At 47.3% G+C, this 23,044-nt stretch overlaps 1 protein-coding gene across 10 annotated transcripts in view; it reads right to left on the bottom strand.

Annotated features, from left to right (window-relative positions):
• The window catches only part of NAV2 (neuron navigator 2), a 292,991-nt gene that overhangs the window by 92,956 nt on the left and 176,991 nt on the right, over nt 1-23,044 (bottom strand). For 9 of the 10 annotated variants that reach the window (XM_069965097.1, XM_069965101.1, XM_069965100.1 and 6 more), the window contains 3 exons: nt 10,794-10,911; nt 6,106-6,158; nt 808-880 (listed from right to left, as the gene is read on the bottom strand). In XM_069965097.1, the coding sequence (XP_069821198.1) occupies nt 808-880; nt 6,106-6,158; nt 10,794-10,911 (244 nt within the window). Of the gene's footprint in view, nt 1-807; nt 881-6,105; nt 6,159-10,793; nt 10,912-14,898; nt 14,988-23,044 lie in introns of those variants that run through there. The other variant, XM_069965098.1, reaches the window with a different exon arrangement.

The raw sequence follows: 23,044 nt of genomic DNA, 5'->3' as shown, positions 1-23,044 counted from the left end.
CCTCTCCATCTGTTGCAAAAAAACAACAAAGCACAGCATGCCCTGACAACCTTTGGTAGTAAAGGCATGCTGGGAGTTGTAGTACTGCGACAGCTGAAGAGTCAAAGGTTGGAGAACACTGCACTAGTGCAACCTGTGGCTTTTCAGCTGTTGCAAAACTACAATGCCCAACATGGCCTGACTGCCTTAGGGTGACAAGACAGGCTGGGAGTTGTAGTTTCCGAGTCAGGTTAGGTTGGGAGTTATAGTTTTGTCTGAGCTGAGGAGCCACAGGTTGAAGACTACTCCACTAGTGCAACCTCTGTCCCTCCTGCTATTGGGAAACTACAAATCCCAGCATGCCATGGCAGACAGTGCTTTTTCCTAGGCACAGTGGGACTTGTAGTTTCACAACAGACCCAGTGTATCCTATCACTGCCTGGCAAGTATAGTAACCAGGAAAGAAAACAATCTGCAAACATTGGTAGTTATGGTGCAGCACTTCCTGACCACAGGGGGCGCCATCTACCACTAATATGTCAGAGTACCAGCTGTGAAATGATTTAATGATAAAATATACCGGTATGGATTTGGCCGTCCAGGCATGATGGGAGTTGTAGTTCCTCATCCCAGTTCTTATTACATATCATGGGCAGTCACACTGTATGGGCGGCCTGCACTCTTTGGGTGAACTATAACTCCCAGCATGCTTAGCTCCAGTAGGACAGACCATCATGGTGTAGCGTGTATCTGGCGGGAGGTGACTGTATTACTTAGTGAGTGCACCAGGTTCCCAGGCTCTCAGACAATGTCACATTGAAGACTCACCCTCCGCTGACAGGCCTTGTATGTTAATTCCTTTAGCTGCCAGGAAGCTCAGGCAGGCATCAATGTTCTCAATCTAAAGAAAACACAAAGTGACCGATTATACACAGAAAAGTGACAGCTGGAATCCTGTGATGTCACTATCACTCCCTACAAGGGTAACGCACAGTACCACTTCTGTCCTGTATATATATGCAGTGCACAGTACCACTTCTCCTGTCCTGTATGCTGGGTGTAATCCTCAGTATATATATACAGTGCACATTACCACTTCTCCTGTCCTGTATGCTGGGTATAATCCTCAGTATATATATATATATATATATATATATATATATATATATATATATATATACATATATATATATATATATACACAGTGCACAGTACCACTTCTCCTGCCCTGTATGCTGGGTGTAATCCTCAGTATATATACAGTGCACAGTACCACTTCTCCTGTCCTGTATGCTGGGTGTAATCCTCAGTATATATATATATATATATATATATATATACAGTGCACAGTACCACTTCTCCATTATGCTGGGTGTAATTCTCAGTATATATATATATACAGTGCACAGTACCACTTCTCCTGTATGCCCGGTGTAATCCTCAGTATATATACAGTGCACAGTACCACTTCTCCTGTCCTGTATGCTGGGTGTAATCCTCAGTATATATATATATATATATATATATATATATATATATACATACAGTGCACAGTACCACTTCTCCTGTCCTGTATGCTGGGTGTAATCCTCAGTATATATATATATATATATATATATATATATATATATATATATATATATATATATACAGTGCACAGTACCACTTCTCCTGTCCTGTATGCTGGGTGTAATCCTCAGTATATATACAGTGCACAGTACCACTTCTCCTGTCCTGTATGCTGGGTGTAATCCTCAGTGTATATATATACAGTGCACAGTACCACTTCTCCTGTCCTGTATGCTGGGTGTAATCCTCAGTATATATATATACAGTGCACAGTACCACTTCTCCTGTCCTGTATGCTGGGTGTAATCCTCAGTATATATACAGTGCACAGTACCACTTCTTCTGTCCTGTATGCTGGGTGTAATCCTCAGTGTATATATATACAGTGCACAGTACCACTTCTCCAATCCTGTGTGGATATATATATATATATATATTTTTTATATATATATATATATATATATATATATATATATATATATATATATATATACACACGCAGTGCACAGTACCACTTCTCCTGTCCTGTATGCTGGGTGTAATCCTCAGTATATATACAGTGCACTGTACCACTTCTCCTGTCCTGTATATATATACACTGTGCACAGTACCACTTCTCCTATCCTGTATATATATATATACACTGTGCACAGTACCACTTCTTCTGTCCTGTATGCTGCAGTACCTCAGGGTCACATGGTATATCTCCCCATAGATGATACCAGGAGCCCCCGTTTAGCTTCAGCCTCCTATACAGTTGCTATACACCCCCTGGGGGGACAGCTCCCTGGTTAATCTGTATTGTCTGTATATTGGGGGGGTCAGGTCTGTATACAGCAGCTGGCAGCATGAAGTGTTAGATACACCCGCGCACACATAATGTATCTCATGGCTCTCACACTATTATAGGGGCAGGCGTTACTCATTAGTCTTGCAGCCATTGTTCTGTACAGTGACTATACAATAGAGATAGGACAGACAATAGATCGGGGGTTTGGGGTAAATTATTCCAGCCATGCGAGGACTGCGGGATGGGGAGCGTATGCTGTGGCCGGGGGGCATCATCCCAGGGATTCATGGCATGCCACACATTGTGTTATCACAGGGGGCTGAGAACCAAAATAGATCCCCCCACAAGTGTCACCCAGCAGAGGATCTGAGCAATGTCAGACAAGTGTCCTGGAGGAAGCGGGGGATCTGCTGAGTGTAACACAGGATACGGCCGCCTGCTTCTTACAATGTCTTACAACCTTCTCTCTCAGTAACAGAACAATCTGATATCCAGTACTGGGCACAGCTATAATCCAGCCCAGAAGCCCCTGGTCTCTAATGTCCTAGTGTATCTATAACACGGGTAGGGAACCTTCACTCTACAGCTACGGCTGTCCAGGCATGATGGGAGTTGTAGTTTTGCAACAGCTGGAGAGACAAGGTTCTCCACCCGATCTATAATAAAACATGAAGCAACGCCGCAATAAGTTTTATTTAAGAATGTTGTGGTGTCTTGGATTTACAAATTCTATGTTCTCCTACATCTCCATGGTTACAGACTACAAAAAGCTCTGTGTAGTCAGATCCTGAAGTCATGTCTCCTCTATTTGTCTACCTACCCCAACAAACACAGAGAAGGGAGTATGAGTGCAGGGTCAGACTACATGGGGATTGTTTGTAGTCTGTTACCATGGGAACACACATTACTGCATAAAAGCTATACAAACAAAATAATAGGACATTTCTAATTAATACCTATAGTAAAATTGTTTCATGTTTGATTTAGGGTGTAAAGGTTTTGGTTGAGAAGGTGGCTGTGACCCAATGACAGAAGCCCCCTAATAGTATGGATTGTAGCTGTACCCATTACTGGACGGTAAGTATCCAGGAACATTTGGTCCTATGCAGCATAACGTGGAGGGTCACAACTATAACAGAATTATTCCCTGTGGTTATTCTGGATACGCAACCTGGACGGGATCAGTAAGCATTACCAAGATATCTCATACAGTATGTTAGCACCTTCCTGCTCTGAAGACATCTTGGAAGCCGTGAATGAGTCTTCAGGTACCTTACTGAGATCTTATAGCTCCATGACAGACCATTGACCATTGACTTCCAATAGCTCCTGAATGACAGAAGATTTTCTTTTTTCTCCTATCATCTGCCCAGAGTCATCCTGTGTGAACTTACCCCAACATTGCCCTCATAGCGGGCAGATTATTGGGCAAATAGATCATAAACTTTAACCTATTCAGAACATTGTCAGCAGATATGGGACAGAATATGAGCAGTAGCGGGGCCTGTGCCGTTCCACCTATCTTATTGTGTCTTATCTCTGGATGACGCAGATTCCCCCGTCTCCCTTGGACACAACCAATACAGCTCCGTCCATATCTGCAGAGTGAATGGAGATGCTGACGTGCGGCTCTGCAGGTACGGATGTGTCCTGAGGGATCCTGATGTGTACAGCAGGTCCGCTACTATAGACAGAGAACCCCTTTATATACAGGATATTAGGGGCCCTTTATATACAGGATATTATTGGCCCTTTATATACAGGATATTAGGGGCCCTTTATATACAGGATATTAGGGACCCTTTATATACAGGATATTAGGGACCCTTTATATACAGGATATTAGGGGCCCCCTTATATACAGGATATTAGGGACCCTTTATATACAGGATAATAGGGGCCCTTTACATACAGGATATTAGGGGCCCTTTATATACAGAATATTAGGGGCCCTTTATATACAGGATATTAGGGACCCTTTACATACAGGATATTAGGGACCCTTTATATACAGGATATTAGGGACCCTTTATATACAGGATATTAGGGGCCCTTTATATACAGAATATTAGGGACCCTTTACATACAGGATATTAGGGACCCTTTATATACAGGATATTAGGGACCCTTTACATACAGGATATTAGGGATCCTTTATATACAGGATATTAGGGACCCTTTACATACAGGATATTAGGGGCCCCCTTATATACAGGATATTAGGGACCCTTTATATACAGGATAATAGGGGCCCTTTACATACAGGATATTAGGGACCCTTTATATACAGGATATTAGGGATCCTTTATATACAGGATATTAGGGATCCTTTATATACAGGATATTAGGGACCCTTTACATACAGGATATTAGGGGCCCCCTTATATACAGGATATTAGGGACCCTTTATATACAGGATATTAGGGGCCCTTTATATACAGGATATTAGGGACCCTTTATATACAGGATATTAGGGATCCTTTATATACAGGATATTAGGGATCCTTTATATACAGGATATTAGGGGCCCCCTTATATACAGGATATTAGGGACCCTTTATATACAGGATAATAGGGGCCCTTTACATACAGGATATTAGGGGCCCTTTATATACAGAATATTAGGGACCCCTTACCTACAGGATATTAGGGACCCTTTATATACAGGATAATAGGGACCCTTTACATACAGGATATTAGGGACCCTTTATATACAGGATATTAGGGACCCTTTATATACAGGATATTAGGGGCCCTTTATATACAGAATATTAGGGGCCCTTTATATACAGGATATTAGGGACCCTTTACATACAGGATATTAGGGACCCTTTATATACAGGATATTAGGGACCCTTTACATACAGGATATTAGGGGCCCTTTATATACAGAATATTAGGGGCCCTTTATATACAGGATATTAGGGACCCTTTACATACAGGATATTAGGGACCCTTTATATACAGGATATTAGGGGCCCTTTATATACAGGATATTAGGGACCCTTTACATACAGGATATTAGGGATCCTTTACATACAGGATATTAGGGGCCCTTTACATACAGGATATTAGGGATCCTTTACATACAGGATATTAGGGGCCCCCTTATATACAGGATATTAGGGACCCTTTACATACAGGATATTAGGGACCCTTTATATACAGGATATTAGGGACCCTTTATATACAGGATATTAGGGATCCTTTATATACAGGATATTAGGGATCCTTTATATACAGCATATTAGGGACCCTTTACATACAGGATATTAGGGGCCCCCTTATATACAGGATATTAGGGACCCTTTATATACAGGATAATAGGGGCCCTTTACATACAGGATATTAGGGGCCCTTTATATACAGAATATTAGGGGCCCTTTATATACAGGATATTAGGGACCCCTTACCTACAGGATATTAAGGACCCTTTATATACAGGATAATAGGGGCCCTTTACATACAGGATATTAGGGACCCTTTATATACAGGATATTAGGGACCCTTTATATATATGATAATAGGGACCCTTTATATATATGATAATAGGGACCCTTTATATATATGATAATAGGGACCCTTTATATACAGGATAATGGGGACCCTTTATATACAGGATAATAAGGACATTACAATGATGTAGAAACAACCAGAATACAATCAGATGTATAATACAGACTGCTAAATAATCTGCCTCATGTGAATCTACTCTAATAACATAGACAGCTGTCAATTACAGGAAGCAGGTAAATCTCGGCACTCACCATTTGGGACCTGTTCTTGGGGCAGCCATTGATGTCTTCAATCTTTTCATTCGCTGAAGGAGAAAACACAAACCAGAGAGGGATGAGAAGAGAAGGGTCCAGAGAGGTAGAGATCTGAGCTGCAAGCTAACGTGTGAATCCCACAGAGCTGTCCGGAGAGGTGGGGGATCCAGCAGAGCCGGGCCCACCCCAGACAGCTGAGGAAAGGTCAGCTAGGGAAGGGAGACAACTGTGCAACCTAATAAACCTCCACAATCATCGAGCAGAGCTGTCAGGGTTCATCCTAAAGAAGGGTCCCCCAACCTGTAGATCACCAATGTGTGCAAAACTACAACTCCCTTCATGGCATGATGGGAGTTGTAGTTTTGCACCTGCTGGAAAGTCAGCAGCTGAAAGAGCTTTCTAAGAGTTGTGGTATTCCAACAGCTTAAGAGCCCATGGCTCTCAGTGCATGCTGGGGGTAGTAGTGTTACAACAACTGGAAAGCCAGGGGAGGTCAGTGCATGCTGGGGGTAGTAGTGTTACAACAGCTGGATTTCCAGGGGAGGTCAGTGCATGCTGGGGGTAGTAGTGTTACAACAGCTGGATTTCCAGGGGAGGTCAGTGCATGCTGGGGGTAGTAGTGTTACAACAGCTGGATTGCCAGGGGAGGTCAGTGCATGCTGGGGGTAGTAGTGTTACAACAGCTGGAGTGCCAGGGGAGGTCAGTGCATGCTGGGAGTTGTAGTATTGCAACAACTGGAGAGGCAGGGGAGGTCATGGCATGCTGAGGGTAGTAGTGCTAAAAGAACTGGAGAGCCAGGGGAGGTCAGTGCATGCTGGGGGTAGTAGTGTTACAACAGCTGGATTTCCAGGGGAGGTCAGTGCATGCTGGGGGTAGTAGTGTTACAACAGCTGGATTTCCAGGGGAGGTCAGTGCATGCTGGGGGTAGTAGTGTTACAACAGCTGGATTGCCAGGGGAGGTCAGTGCATGCTGGGGGTAGTAGTGTTACAACAGCTGGAGTGCCAGGGGAGGTCAGTGCATGCTGGGAGTTGTAGTATTGCAACAACTGGAGAGGCAGGGGAGGTCATGGCATGCTGAGGGTAGTAGTGCTAAGAGAACTGGAGAGCCAGGGGAGGTCAGTGCATGCTGGGGGTAGCAGTTTTGCAACCCTGAAAAAAGTCTGCCATTGTCAGGGCATGCTGGGACAGGAATCATTCATATCAGCCAGGACCCCAGAGCTCACAATCTAATGCTGCTTCAAAACAAGCCTAAGGGCCCTATTACACCAAAAGATGTCTGACAGATTATCTGACAGATTCTTTCAGCCAAATGGTGCGTGCACACTACGGAATTGCCGCGTATAACCCGCGGCGTATTCCGTAGCTCGTCCCCCCACGCGGCGGCGCACATTTCCGCCCGTGCCATAGACACTATTCTATGCACGGGCGGATTCCGCTTTCCGTCAAAAGAATTCACATGTCACTTCTTTCGGCGGATAGCGGAATACGCTGCCCCATAGAACAGTGTCTATGGAGCCGGCGGAAAGGCGCACAACCGTGCGCGCGGGCAGCCGAAGGAATTCTGCGGAGTTTAACAGCGAGAATTCCGAAGTGTGAACCCACCCAAAGTCGGGAACGGACTATAGAGAACAGATTGTAAAGATAAGACTGAGATTTCTCCTCTTTTCAAATCCTTTCCTGGCTTTGGCTGAAAAAATCTGTCAGATAATCTTTCAGACATCTTTTGGTGTAATACAAACCCCATTAACATGTACTGAACCAACAATGTGTAGCCACCGTCTCCATCTGTCCTGTCCCCTAATTCATCTCCCAGATGCGGGTGATTTATCATGTCAGAGAGGTCACCGTGTGTCCCTTCTTATATACAGCTATCACCGCACTGATCTGTATATACCTCCTGTACCTGTGCCCGGGTGTCTCCCCCTGTAATATCCAGAGGGGCTCTTATTATACAGACAATGGAGGAACCGACAGCAAGACAAATTGTGCAGAAAATTGGCCGTGAGGTGATGAAAATGAGGATGAGAGGGCGAGAATGTGACACTGGCGGCTCTCACCACCCCCGCATCTCATTATATACATGTCAGCTGCCTCATGAAGATACAACTCCAGAGCTGCAGTCACTATTCTGCTGGTGGGGTCACTGTGTACATACATTACTGATCCTGAGTTCCATCCTGTATTATACTCCAGAGCTGCAGTCACTATTCTGCTGGTGGGGTCACTGTGTACATACATTACTGATCCTGAGTTCCATCCTGTATTATACTCCAGAGCTGCAGTCACTATTCTGCTGGTGGGGTCACTGTGTACATACATTACTGATCCTGAGTTACATCCTGTATTATACTCCAGAGCTGCAGTCACTATTCTGCTGGTGGGGTCACTGTGTACATACATTACATTACTGATCCTGTACTGATCCTGTGTTACATCCTGTATTATACTCCAGAGCTGCACTCACTATTCTGCTGGTGGGGTCACTGTGTACATACATTACATTACTAATCCTGAGTTATATCCTGTAGTTATACCCCAGAGCTGTACTCACAATTCTGCTGTAGTGTATGTACAAATTGTATGCAGAATAGTGAGTGCAGCTCTGGAGTATAATACAAGATGTAACTCAGGATCAGTACAGGATCAGTAATTCAGTAATATGTACACAGTGACCCTACCAGCAGAATATTGAGTGCAGCTCTGGGGTATAATACAGGATGTAACCCAGGATCATTAATGTAATGTATGTACACAGTGACCCCACCAGCAGAATAGTGAGTGCAGCTCTGGAGTATAATACAGGATGTAACTCGGGATCAGTAATGTAATGTATGTACACAGTAACCCCACCAGCAGAATAGTGAGTGCAGCTCTGGAGTATAATACAGAATGTAACTCAGGATCAGTAATGTATGTACACAGTGACCTCACCAGCAGAATAGTGAGTGCAGCTCTGGGGTATAATACAGGATGTAACTCGGGATCAGTAATGTAATGTATGTACACAGTGACCCCACCAGCAGAATAGTGAGTGCAGCTCTGGAGTATAATAAAGGATGTAACTCAGGATCAGTAATATATGTACACAGTGACCCCACCAGCAGAATAGTGAGTGCAGCTCTGGGGTATAATACAGGATGTAACTCAGGATCAGTAATATATGTACACAGTGACCCCACCAGCAGAATAGTGAGTGCAGCTCTGGGGTATAATACAGGATGTAACTCAGGATCAGTAATATATGTACACAGTGACCCCACCAGCAGAATAGTGAGTGCAGCTCTGGGGTATAATACAGGATGTAACTCAGGATCAGTAATATATGTACACAGTGACCCCACCAGCAGAATAGTGAGTGCAGTTTTGGAGTATAATACAGGATGTAACTCAGGATCTGTAACAGAATATAATTACACCATGTCATAGCTGTATAACCTATAGACCTGTATGACCTGTGATGGTTGGGCAGTATCTTTGTACATAGGTTACAAGGTGCAGGATTACAGCTGGGAGGTCATTCGCTTCCTCTATACTGTTACGGGGTTACAATCACAGGCCGGGCCATCATTTACTCAGTTTGCAGCAGAATGATCCCCTCCAGCCACCTCCCAAGAAGACAGAGCTGACACATGGGATGACACTGTCCCGGCACACTTCACAGCGGAGTGTGATCCAGCACCACACACACAGCTATCAGCAAACAGAGCCGGGAACAAGTCACAACCTCACTGGAATTCTCCTACAGTCTCCGCAGCCACCATGACTCTATGTATGAACAATGCACAGGAGGAAGAGACCTGCACAGACCCCGACAGAGACCCCACGAACAGGCAGCACAAAGTGACCATCCCCGCTCACATCTGCACTATGGCCCAATCTGCCTTCTGCAATGTCCTTTGAGCAGCTGGGGGGGGCTACAACTAGCCGGCTATGAATCAGAAGCTGGCAGCTATAAAGGCTGCAAAATCTATAGTATCATTCCTGTATTCTTATATAGAGTTCTTATCACAATTCTGCTGGTCGTCCTTGGATACAGACTACAGTTCAGATCACCCTTGTAGTCAGACATGTGACCTAACACTTGAGCTCCCACAACGCAATGCTCCCTGGTAAGAGGAAACCAGCAGAATTTGAAATTTAAATTCAAACAGTAGAGTAGTTACTAGTTACTAGTTGCCTTCTCTTTCTGATAGATAAGAGTTGGAATCTGATTGGTCGCCGGGTATAACCTGACTTTGTGTCACTTGAATGTCTATTACAGGGGTAGGGAACCTTGGCTCTCAAGCTGTTGCAAACTACAACTCCCATCATACCTTGACAGCTAAAGCTAAAGCATGATAGGAATTGTAGTTTTGCACCAGCTGGAGAACCAAGGTTCCCTACCCCTGCCCTATAAAGTTATTGAATATTTTAGATTTCATTTTTCCATTGATCTTTTTGATCAGAATCTGAGCGTCCACTTACAATGGGATCCCTACACAATGGACACAGATCTATAGCATTGAAAACAATGATGGCAGGTACAATATATGATGTCATTTATCAGTCTATGACCTCTGACACAGGACAGCCGCACCCTCCCATTACAGATGCGTCAGGTCCTGGACGGGGCTGGAAGCTCTCTACCCCTACATGTACCCCAGCTTCTTCCCGGGTATATACATGACGTATATAAATCACTCACCCACAACCTGGATGATGTCCGCCAGCAACACTCCGTCCGTCACATCTTGCTGTAGGTCTTTAATGAGACGCTTGTGGCCGGATTTGGCCAGGTAGTGGTTCGCCCAGTCTGTGTAAATCTGTAAGAGGAGACAGACACTTGAGTGAGACTCTGTATAACCAGAGGGGGGGGGGGGGGGGCTCAGACGTGCTGGGCCCATTAACATTCAGGACAGGTTTCCCATCTACATTCACCCTCCAATACCAAGTGCTTTTCTTCTGCGGAGCTCCGTGACATCAGAGCTCGGGGTAGAGCGCCGGCCGGCATGTAACCAAAGCCAGGCCTCTACCAATTCCAGCCGGCGGTGCCATGCTTCATTTGCCTGCAGGACATTGTTGGGAGATTAGCAGCTCTATCCAACAGTGAAGTGCGAACATGTTTGTTTTCAAACTCCCCAATCACCAAACCGTCCGGCACTGCGACCGCACACGCTGAGCCCCCCGCACTGAGCCCCCCGCACAAAGCCCAGCAGCTGCCCATCCATCCACCCAGCATCTCAGGTCAGCGGTGAGAAGTAAATGCGCACACTCAGCTCTGCTATGCTATATGGTGGTCGCCCACTGTCCTACACATTACCTGTCTTCTTACAATAGTGAAATGCCATCCAGACTAATGGGCCACCGCTCTATTATAATGTGCAGGACCAATAAAGCTTGTGGGGGCTGCACCTACACATGCCAGGAATGCACGGGGTCCGGCCATCACTTCCTACAGCAGCTGAGTGTGCAAATATTTACACACTAAACACAATTACACACCGGCCTGTGAGCAGTGAGGAGACGCTTTATGGCCGCTATAGAAAAACTGCAGCTGTATTGTTAACACTTCCTGGATAGAAAGGTGACGCAGGGGGCTGTATACTCATATAGGGCTGTATACACAGAGAGGGCTGTATACTCATATAGGGCTGTATACTCATATAGGGCTGTATACACAGAGAGGGCTGTATACTCATATAGGGCTGTATACACAGAGAGGGCTGTATACTCATATAGGGCCGTATACACATATAGGGCTGTATACACATATAGGGCCATATACTCATATAAGGTGGTATACACATATAGGGCTGTATAAACAAATACGACTGTATACACATAGAGGGCGGTATACACATATAGGGCTGTAAACTCATATAGGGCTATATACTCATATAGGGCCGTATACACATATAGGGCTGTATACTCATATAGGGCTGTATACACAGAGAGGGCTGTATACTCATATAGGGCTGTATACTCATATAGGGCTGTATACACAGAGAGGGCTGTATACACAGAGAGGGCTGTATACTCATATAGGGCTGTATACACAGAGAGGGCTGTATACTCATATAGGGCCGTATACACATATAGGGCTGTATACACAGAGATGGCTGTATACTCATATAGGGCTGTATACACAGAGAGGGCTGTAAACTCATATAGGGCCGTATACACATATAGGGCTGAATACTCATATAAGGCTATGTAATCATATAGGGCCGTATACACATATAGGGCCGTTTACACATATAGGGCCGTATACACATATAGGGCTGTATACTCATATAGGGCTGTATACACAGAGAGGGCTGTATACTCATATAGGGCTGTATACACAGAGTGGGCTGTATACTCATATAGGGCTGTAAACGCATACAGGGCTGTATACATAGAGAGGGCTGTATACACAAAGCTGTATACTTTTATAGGGCTATATACAGAGAGAGAACTGTTTACTCACAGAGTCGTATGCACACAGAGACCTGTATACTCATATAGGGCTGTATACTTATAAAGGGCCATATACACACAGAGAGAGCTGTATACACACAGGACACAATATATACACAGCAGGTTCCTTCCACCACAGGTCTATGACCCTCCACTTGGCTACTTTCTCTCCTTCACATCAGGACAATTCCCTGCCTAAGTGCACAGCTTGCTCCTGAAACACTCTGTGCTGTCGCTGAACCTTCTCAGTTCCCGTCCATTAGGCCGGGACTAAACTACTACGTTGCGCTGCAGCATTAGACACAATAACAGCTGATGTGGTCGCACCGCACCACATTTCAGTAGGATTCTCCTGAAATACTCTGCACTGCTGGGGACCCCATGACCTCCCATTTCCCCGTCCACAGTACCTCAACCATATTTAGAGCCATTCATTTCAGATAAAGCAGAGCCGAGATCGCGCACATCTGCTGAGCCATGAAAGGCGCTGCACATTATGACACAGTAATAAAAACATGAATGACTCCAGTCCGTGACCCTGGAGATAAAAGCAAGGTAATGTAAGATTAAAGGGACCGTCTACCAGACGTGTGCAGGTAGAGCGGCCGCCCCACAACACCTGCCTGGAAAACCCAGGAATGAGTCACCAGATCAATCACCTTCCTCCATGACAGTCAGCGCGACAGCGGCGAGCAGGGATCACGCTTCATTGTCTCATTCCGGAGCACGCTGTCCCTTTAAGACGTGTGGGTATATTTCTGAAGTGTGATGTCATGTAATGCGGCTGTGCCAATGGGCAGGGAGTGACACTGGTGACACAGAGGGAAGCGGCCACCTTCTCATAATATGGTGACTTATCTCCCCCGAAAGCCCCTGAAATGACTTAGTGTCACGTTACAGTAACACCCCCATAGATCCCGCAGCATCAAAACACATTCCCCGGGATCCAGTCAGCGCACAGGGCACAGCGTGACTCAGACCCCGGCACAGACCCTCTTGTGTCCCATACAGGAGGGGGGCGCTCCGCTATTGTCAGCTGACAGGGCCTGTCACTACAAACAGCCCCCATGAATATCAATGACCCATCAAAACACATTGCGGGGAGGCAAAAGGTCACGGAACGCCGGTCACTTCCAGAAAGCACATTAGTAATGACATATTGTCTCCATCTATATAACTGTGCTCTCCAACCTGCTACAAAACTACAACTCCCAGCATGCCCTGACAGCCAAAGGCTTTAAAGCTGTTGTGAACTACACCTCCCAGCATTCTCTGACATCCCCAGGCTCTCTGGATATTGCAAAACTACAACTCTCCTAATGCCCTGACAGCTGGAGGCTCTACAGCTTTTTGCAATAAAACAACTCCCATCATGCACTGACAGCTGGAGGCTGTTGGGCATGATGGGAGTTGTAGTTTTGCAACAGCTGGAGGAGATCACTGACGTCCAGCATGGTGTCACACGGGAACAGCTTCTACCAAATGCAGATGTAGCAGAGCTGAGCTTGCACCTGATTCTGCAGGCTTGTATGTAAACTGGACACAGGCACAAGGCTTACTTATGATTATTACAGTAAAATTCTGATAGTCCGGCCTCTGATAATCCAGCACAGACCCATACAAGGAGCAGAGAACATAAATGAGGAGAGAAGATTATTGTCACCCACCACTACCCATAGCATAGCTGCCATTCCTTCAGAAACAGCGCCACTCCTGCCCACAGGCCATGCCTGGAATTGCCTAAACACCTCCCAATATATAGCCTTAAGATGTACAAATTCACCAATATCATCTCACGTATGTGGGGATCTCCCCCCGAGTTCATACTACATTTTATTAATTTGTTTTGACAAAAACGGATGGAAAACAGATGTATTTGTGTGCATCCATTTCGATCATTTTTTTCCATTATTAAAAAAAAAAAAAAAAAAATTAATTTTCTTTTAGCGTACACAAAACTGTGGTCGACCACGTTTGTGTATGTTAAAAAAAACGGATGCATTTTGATCTAGATGAAAGAAAATGTAGTGATGTCTGGCAGCGGCTTTGTCTCCCTTCCATGCATGCTCAGCTGAGCTGGGTGTACATGTACATTAGGCTGGGGAACAGTAAAATGACAGACACCATGATGGAAACCAGGTGTACACCATTAGACTGAATTGATTGTCGCTCAGGTCTGGGACCCAGCACTGCCGTTACTGGTTTTCCACCTATAATACAGAACACGGCCTCAGTCTTTGCTGTCCCATAAGGCGTCATCCACATTGTTACATGGAAAAGATACAAAGTATCCAAAACTATAGACAAAAAACTGAACCAAAAGAAACAAACATGAAAGACACAGAGCTTACTCTCTTATAGTGGTTGAAGGAGATCTTACTGCCGTTCCTCTCGGGGACCCAGAAGGTCAGGCTGGCTGGCATGGTGCGGGCACACAGCTTCCCCGGGGCCCCAGGCTCGCATACTGCTGTGTGTCAGGCAGCAGCGGGTAATTTTAGCCTCTGAGCAATCAGATCCCGTTACACTTCAGGGTCCGGGGGATGAGATGCAGCGGGCAGTGTTCCCTCCCTGATGTCTTCCATGTACTGAGGGATGACACAACTTTTCCTGTGCCAGATGAGGCTGCAGGTGGGTACGGTGTAATCCCCACAGTAATGACTCATCTATTATAGAGAAGATTCACTATACACCATACAATTGTTGGTATAATGGGGGAGGCCTAACCCAACATGGCCCTCTATAGCAGGGCTCCGGCTGTGGCAGAAGTACAACTCTTTCAGGGAATGGTGGGAGTTGTGGTTTTACAACAGCTGCAAAGCCACAGGGCTGTGATCACCTGCCAGAGAGATGTGACGGCGTGGAGGCTGTCAGCATGATGGGGGTTGTGGTTGTGTAACAGCTGCAGAGTCACAGGCTGTAGATCACTTTAGTTGTGCAACAGCTATAGAGTTGTCAGGGAATGGAGGCTGTCAGCATGATGGGGGTTGTGGTTGTGCAACAGCTGGAGAGTGACAGGTTGTAGATCACATTAGTTGTGCAACAGCTATAGAGTTGTCAGGGAATGGAGGCTGTCAGCATGATGGGGGTTGTGGTTGTGCAACAGCTGGAGAGTGACAGGTTGTATATCACATTAGTTGTGCAACAGCTATAGAGTTGTCAGGGAATGGAGGCTGTCAGCATGATGGGGGATGTCATTCTGCAACAGTAGGAGTGTCACAGATGGGGAAAATCATACTTCTGCAACAGCTAAAGAGCTGTCACAGTGGCAATCAGCATGATGGGGGTTGTAGTTGTGCAACAGCTGGACAGTCACAGGTTGGAGAACACCAGTTTTGAATCATCTGAAAGGCTGTGAGGACATGAAGGTTGTCAGCATGATGAGGGTTGTGGTTGTGCAACAGATGGATACGTTAAATGATAGACACCAACAGTATTCAATGGACCCTACTGACCCTTAAAGGAGTCCCCCAAGTTCCGGGTGCCTTTTCTTTTACATCATATCGCATGGAGCTACCAATGAAGGCTTCTAGCGAACCCTCATGTGCATGTGTCCTCAGTGCCTACTACCTGTCGTATTGCTAGGATATGCCATTGCTTTATGATCGCTGAGGGTCTGACCTCAGCTCTCACAGCTGATGGTTTGCTACAATGCATCAGTGCATGGAGTCCCTGCTGACCAGGTGATTGTTTGGACAGGATACCAGACATGACCCCCAAATGTGAACGCTCTCCTGGCAGCCCCCGTCCCTTACACCACTGACCTTATTACAGTCGTCTTAAACAATTACACAGGACTGCAGGAAAACGCTCGGCTTTCTCTGCAACAATTAAGCGATTCCATTCTGAGACCTGTTAAACGTAATGTAATAAGCCGCTGATTCGCCATCTGTTCAGCAGATGTATTGCTTATTACGGCCTGTCTGCCGGCACGGTTATCGCAATCTGTCCTGCACTGCACCCATCTTCAAGGTGAAGGGAAACAGGAGATAGTGCCGGAGATACGAGAGCAAGTGTCCGATAATCCGGAGATACAAGAGCAAGTGTCCGATAATCCGGAGATACGAGAGCAAATGTTCAATAATCCGGAATCCTAGAGACTGCTGCTGGAGATACGAGAGCAAGTGTTCGATAATCCAGAGATACGAGAGTAGGTGTCCGATAATCCTGAGATACGAGAGCAAATGTTCAATAATCCGGAATCCTAGAGACTGCTGCTGGAGATACGAGAGCAAGTGTTCGATAATCCAGAGATACGAGAGTAGGTGTCCGATAATCCTGAGATACGAGAGCAAGCGTCCAATAATACGGAGATACGAAAGCAAGTGTCCGATAATCTGGAGATACGAGAGCCAGTGTAAAATAATCCAGAAATACGAGAGCAAGTGTCCGATAATCCAGAGATACGAGAGCAAGTGTCCGATAATCCGGAGATACGAGAGCAAGTGTCCGATAATCCGGAGATATGAGAGCAAGTGTCTGATAATCCAGAGATACAAGAGCAAGTGTCCAATAATCCAGAGTCCTAGAGACTGCTGCCGGAGATACGAGAGCAAGTGTCCGATAATCCGGAGATACGAGAGCAAGTGTCCAAACGACAGCAAGTGTCCGATAAACCGGAGATACGAGAGCAAGTGTCCGATAATCCGTAGATGCGAGAGCAAGCGTCCGATAATCCGGAGATGCGAGAGCAAGCGTCCGATAATCCGGAGATGCGAGAGCAAGCGTCCGATAATCCGGAGATGCGAGAGCAAGTGTCTGATAATCCGCAGATACAAGAGCAAGTGTCCGATAATCTGGAGCTATGAGAGCAAGGGTTTTATAATACGGAGATGCGAGAGCAAGCGTCCAATAACCCGGAGATCCGAGAGTAAGCGCCCAATAATCCGGAGTCCTAGAGACTGCTGCCGGAGATACGAGAGCAAGTGTCCGATAATCCGGAGATACGAGAGCAAGTGTCCAAACGACAGCAAGTGTCCGATAAACCGGAGATACGAGAGCAAGTGTCCGATAATCCGTAGATGCGAGAGCAAGCGTCCGATAATCCGGAGATGCGAGAGCAAGCGTCCGATAATCTGGAGATGCGAGAGCAAGCGTCCGATAATCCGGAGATGCGAGAGCAAGTGTCTGATAATCCGCAGATACAAGAGCAAGTGTCCGATAATCTGGAGCTATGAGAGCAAGGGTTTTATAATACGGAGATGCGAGAGCAAGCGTCCAATAACCCGGAGATCCGAGAGTAAGCGCCCAATAATCCGGAGTCCTAGAGACTGCTGCCAGAAATACGAGAGCAAACATCCAATAGTTCAGAGTCCTAGAGACTGCTGCCAAACTAGCAGAAAGTCCAAACCACTAACTAAAGATTGTATTTGCTGTGTGGTCCTCAGTTGTTCTGATAACTTTATAGCTATACTTGTTTATTTTGGTTTCTTGTTTTGTCCGGAGTATCAGAAGCTAGACTGTGGTTGTATACATGACAGGAGTTGCGGTTTTCCAAATGCTGGAGAACCACCGGATGGGAACACTACACTAGCGCAACCGATGGCTCTCTAGTTGTTGCTAAAATACAATTCCCAGCATGCCATGTTGCAGTTTCCCTAAAGGCCAGGTAGTCAGGGAATGCTGGGAGTTGTGGCTTTTGCAACCGATAAATGAGGCGCATGAGGAAGGAGGAGTCTATCTTCCGAAACGTCCGCAGGACACCAGGTGGACGCTTGGGTGTATGGATCAGCCTTGTGAGCAAGTTTGTAGTACCAGGTACCATGGAATAAATAGTTTTTGCATTGACTAATTGTCGAAGTTTGTGGATTTCTTTCAATTGAAGCGATCCAGAATACACAGAGGACTATTGCTTTAAGGTACTCATATACAGGTGTATTTAACACCAGTTTATGCTCATTATCTTTCATGATATGTTGGACTGATAGGACTTGTGGAGGTCCTTGAGAGAGATTTTTCTCCCTGAAGGCAAATAGTGCGTTTTTTGCTTATTGTCCGTATCTTTTTGCAATCGGTAAAAAGCCACAAGTTAGAAATCACTGCACTAGTGCAACCAGTGCTTGCTGTAAAACTACAACTCCCAGCATGTCAGTATAGCCTTGCAGCATCCCTGAGTGCCAGGAAAACCTGGGAGCTGTCGTTTTGTGACATCTGAAGAGCCTATGGCTGCCAAGGCATGCTGGGAGTTGTAGTTTTGCAACAGCTGGGGAGCCTAATACATCGTGCATAACAAATGGAGAGCCTGGGGCTGTCATGGCATGCTGGGAATTGTAGTCTTGCAACAGCTGGAGAGACTGGAGCTGTCACTGCATGCTGGGAGCTGTAGTTTTGCAGCAGTTGAGGGGCCTGTTGTCATCGGATAATGCTGGGAGTTGTAGTTTTGCAGCAGTTGAGGGGCCTGTTGTCACTGGATTATACTGGAGTTGTAGTTTTGCAGCAGTTGAGGGGCCTGTTGTCATTGGATAATGCTGGGAGTTGTAGTTCTGCCCCAGCTGGATAGTGACAGGTTGGGGATCCCTGCTATGCAAACACAGACTGAGGCAGGTACTCATCCAGAGACAGTCATAAAGCTGCTGCCGTCCAGTGAGGTGAAGCCATCCTCTTGTAAAAGGAAACTGGAATAAGGTGAATTCCTGAGCAAACATCCTAAGAGGCGCCTGGAAGCCGTGTAAGAATTCTGGAAGCAGCCGGCAGTGGCCGGAGTGGTAAAAGTGAGCAGTCCTTAGTGACATCTGACTGATCAAAGGCAAATCATTTCAAAGGCCATAGCCTGACACTAAAGATTTCCATCAGAGGAGGCGGCACGAGGAGACCCCAACAGGAAGGAGCAGCAGATCCCCAGGACCCCGAGCTGCCTGATTCCAAGTGATCTCCCATTAATCCGCAGCTCCCACCACTTCAAAGGGAAAGGCTGGCCTGCCAGCTCAGGACATTGTTGGAGGATTAGTACAAGTTCATGTCGAAACTCGCCGGTATCAAGATGTATTTTATATTAGAAATCACCAATGCCAAGACTTTCATGTGCAGCCGCACGGAAGCCTCCCCTGCCAGCGAGGGATCCTGGGGCCATGGAGGTAGAACATGTGACCGCCAGGAGCAATAACCAACCAGGGTCCTGACTGCTACCTAACCTGACAGCATGGAGACCAGCAATGGAATCCCAAACATCAGTCACTAGAGGCAAGGCCCGGACTGGCCATCTCATAGATCCAGCCCATCAGTCACTAGAGGCAAGGCCCGGACTGGCCATCTCATAGACCCGGCACGTCATTCACTAGAGACAAGGCCCGGACTGGCCATCTCATAGACCCGGCACGTCATTCACTAGAGACAAGGCCCGGACTGGCCATCTCATAGACCTGGCACATCAGTCACTACAGGCAAGGCCCGGACAGGCCATCTCATAGACCCGGCACGTCATTCACTAGAGACAAGGCCCGGACTGGCCATCTCATAGATCCAGCCCATCAGTCACTAGAGGCAAGGCCCGGACTGGCCATCTCATAGATCCAGCCCATCAGTCACTAGAGGCAAGGCCCGGACTGGCCATCTCATAGATCCAGCCCATCAGTCACTAGAGGCAAGGCCCGGACTGGCCATCTCATAGACCTGGCACATCAGTCACTAGAGGCAAGGCCCGGACTGGCCATCTCATAGACCCGGCACGTCATTCACTAGAGACAAGGCCCGGACTGGCCATCTCATAGATCCAGCCCATCAGTCACTACAGGCAAGGCCCGGACAGGCCATCTCATAGACCCGGCACGTCATTCACTAGAGACAAGGCCCGGACTGGCCATCTCATAGATCCAGCCCATCAGTCACTACAGGCAAGGCCCGGACAGGCCATCTCATAGACCCGGCACGTCATTCACTAGAGACAAGGCCCGGACTGGCCATCTCATAGATCCAGCCCATCAGTCACTACAGGCAAGGCCCGGACAGGCCATCTCATAGACCGCAAGAGAAAAAGGAACAGCGCTCCATGGCATAATACAGACTATGCGATAGATGAGAGCGAATAATGAAATGCTCTCACCTGGTCGTGTTGTGCGATTGAAGAGGCACAACACTCAAAACAGCGTGTAAGATGAACTGCAGCCACTCCCCAAGTATACCCACATAGGGATCGATGTAGCCAAAAAAAACCTCCACTCCACCACGAGGTACTGTAGGGCGCAGGTCCGATAAAACCATCAAAGGATTTGAATATAAAATGTTTTATTGCAAAAAACACAATTAAAATGCGACAATGCGTTTCCAAACCGCTCCAGTTTCTTTCTCAAGTGTCATATCATAGACCGAGCACATGAGTCACTACAGGCAAGGCCCGGACTGGCCATCTCATAGATCCGGTACATTAGTCACTGGCAGCCAGGACTGGACTGGCCGTCTCATAGACCGAGCACATCAGTCACTAAAGTCCAAGGCCATGAGGGGCCATCTCATAGACCTGGCACATTAATCACTAGTAGCCAGGGACAGATTGACCATCTCATAGACCGAGCACATCAGTCACTACATGCCATGCCCACACTGGCACATCAGTCACTAGTGGCTATCCTATCCCTATGCAGCCAATATGAGGGGAGATGTCCTGTACATGAGGCTGCGGGGTCCGTACAGTCACATCCCATCATGACGGCTAATAATGTTTGCTTTCAGCTCTGTAAAGAAATTACACTTTGACCTTTACGATGTAATAATCTGTCACCTGGGACCCAGACGAGACTATGACCCAGCCATATCTATCATCTCTGGCTTCTTCCTCCTCAGCAGTTTTCTTTTATTATGACAACAAATTACACACAAGAGGAAAGTATAGGGGTGTCCCAGCGGCCCGCCACAATCAGATGCGGGGGACTTTGGGCATGATGGAGACATGAACAAGTGATGTCAAGTAATAAGTCACAGATAGCAGAGTTACAGACACTTGGGGCACAGGACAGTGACACTGCGACATTTGGGGCACAGGACAGTGACACAACGACACTTGGGGCACAGGACAGTGACACGGCGACACTTGGGGCACAGGACAGTGACACGGCAACACTTGGGGCACAGGACAGTGACACGGCGACACTTGGGGCACAGGACAGTGACACGGCGACATTTGGGGCACAGGACAGTGACATAACGACACTTGGGGCACAGGACAGTGACACGGCGACACTTGGGGCACAGGACAGTGACACAGCGACACTTGGGGCACAGGACAGTGACACGCCGACACTTGGGGCACAGGACAGTGACACGCCGACACTTGGGGCACAGGACAGTGACACGGCGACACTTGGGGCACAGGACAGTGACACGGCAACACTTGGGGCACAGGACAGTGACACGGCAACACTTGGGGCACAGGACAGTGACACGCCGACACTTGGGGCACAGGACAGTGACACGGCGACACTTGGGGCACAGGACAGTGACACGCCGACACTTGGGGCACAGGACAGTGACACGCCGACACTTGGGGCACAGGACAGTGATACCCTGACACTTGGGGCACAGGACAGTGACACAGCGACACTTGGGGCACAGGACAGTGACACGACGACACTTGGGGCACAGGACAGTGACACAGCAACACTTGAGGCACAGGACAGTGACACGCCGAAACTTGAGGCACAGGACAGTGATACCCTGACACTTGGGGCACAGGACAGTGACACGCCGACACTTGAGGCACAGGACAGTGACACGCCGAAACTTGAGGCACAGGACAGTGATACCCTGACACTTGGGGCACAGGACAGTGACACGCCGACACTTGGGGCACAGGACAGTGACACACCGACACTTGGGGCACAGGACAGTGACACGCCGACACTTGGGGCACAGGACAGTGACACGGCGACACTTGGGGCACAGGACAGTGACACAGCGACACTTGGGGCTCAGGACAGTGATACCCTGACACTTGGGGCACAGGACAGTGACACGCCGACACTTGGGGCACAGGACAGTGACACGCCGACACTTGGGGCACAGGACAGTGACACGCCGACACTTGGGGCACAGGACAGTGACACGGCGACACTTGGGGCACAGGACAGTGATACCCTGACACTTGGGGCACAGGACAGTGACACAGCGACACTTGGGGCACAGGACAGTGACACGACGACACTTGGGGCACAGGACAGTGACACAGCAACACTTGAGGCACAGGACAGTGATACCCTGACACTTGGGGCACAGGACAGTGACACGACGACACTTGGGGCACAGGACAGTGACACACCGACACTTGAGGCACAGGACAGTGACACGCCGAAACTTGAGGCACAGGACAGTGATACCCTGACACTTGGGGCACAGGACAGTGACACAGCGACACTTGGGGCACAGGACAGTGACACGACGACACTTGGGGCACAGGACAGTGACACAGCAACACTTGAGGCACAGGACAGTGATACCCTGACACTTGGGGCACAGGACAGTGACACGCCGACACTTGGGGCACAGGACAGTGACACGCCGACACTTGGGGCA

This window comes from Dendropsophus ebraccatus, chromosome 4, assembly GCF_027789765.1.
Source record: "Dendropsophus ebraccatus isolate aDenEbr1 chromosome 4, aDenEbr1.pat, whole genome shotgun sequence".
Classification (NCBI taxonomy): domain Eukaryota; kingdom Metazoa; phylum Chordata; class Amphibia; order Anura; family Hylidae; genus Dendropsophus; species Dendropsophus ebraccatus.
Note: the sequence above shows the minus strand (reverse complement) of the source record. Positions and strands in the feature narration are given on the sequence as shown.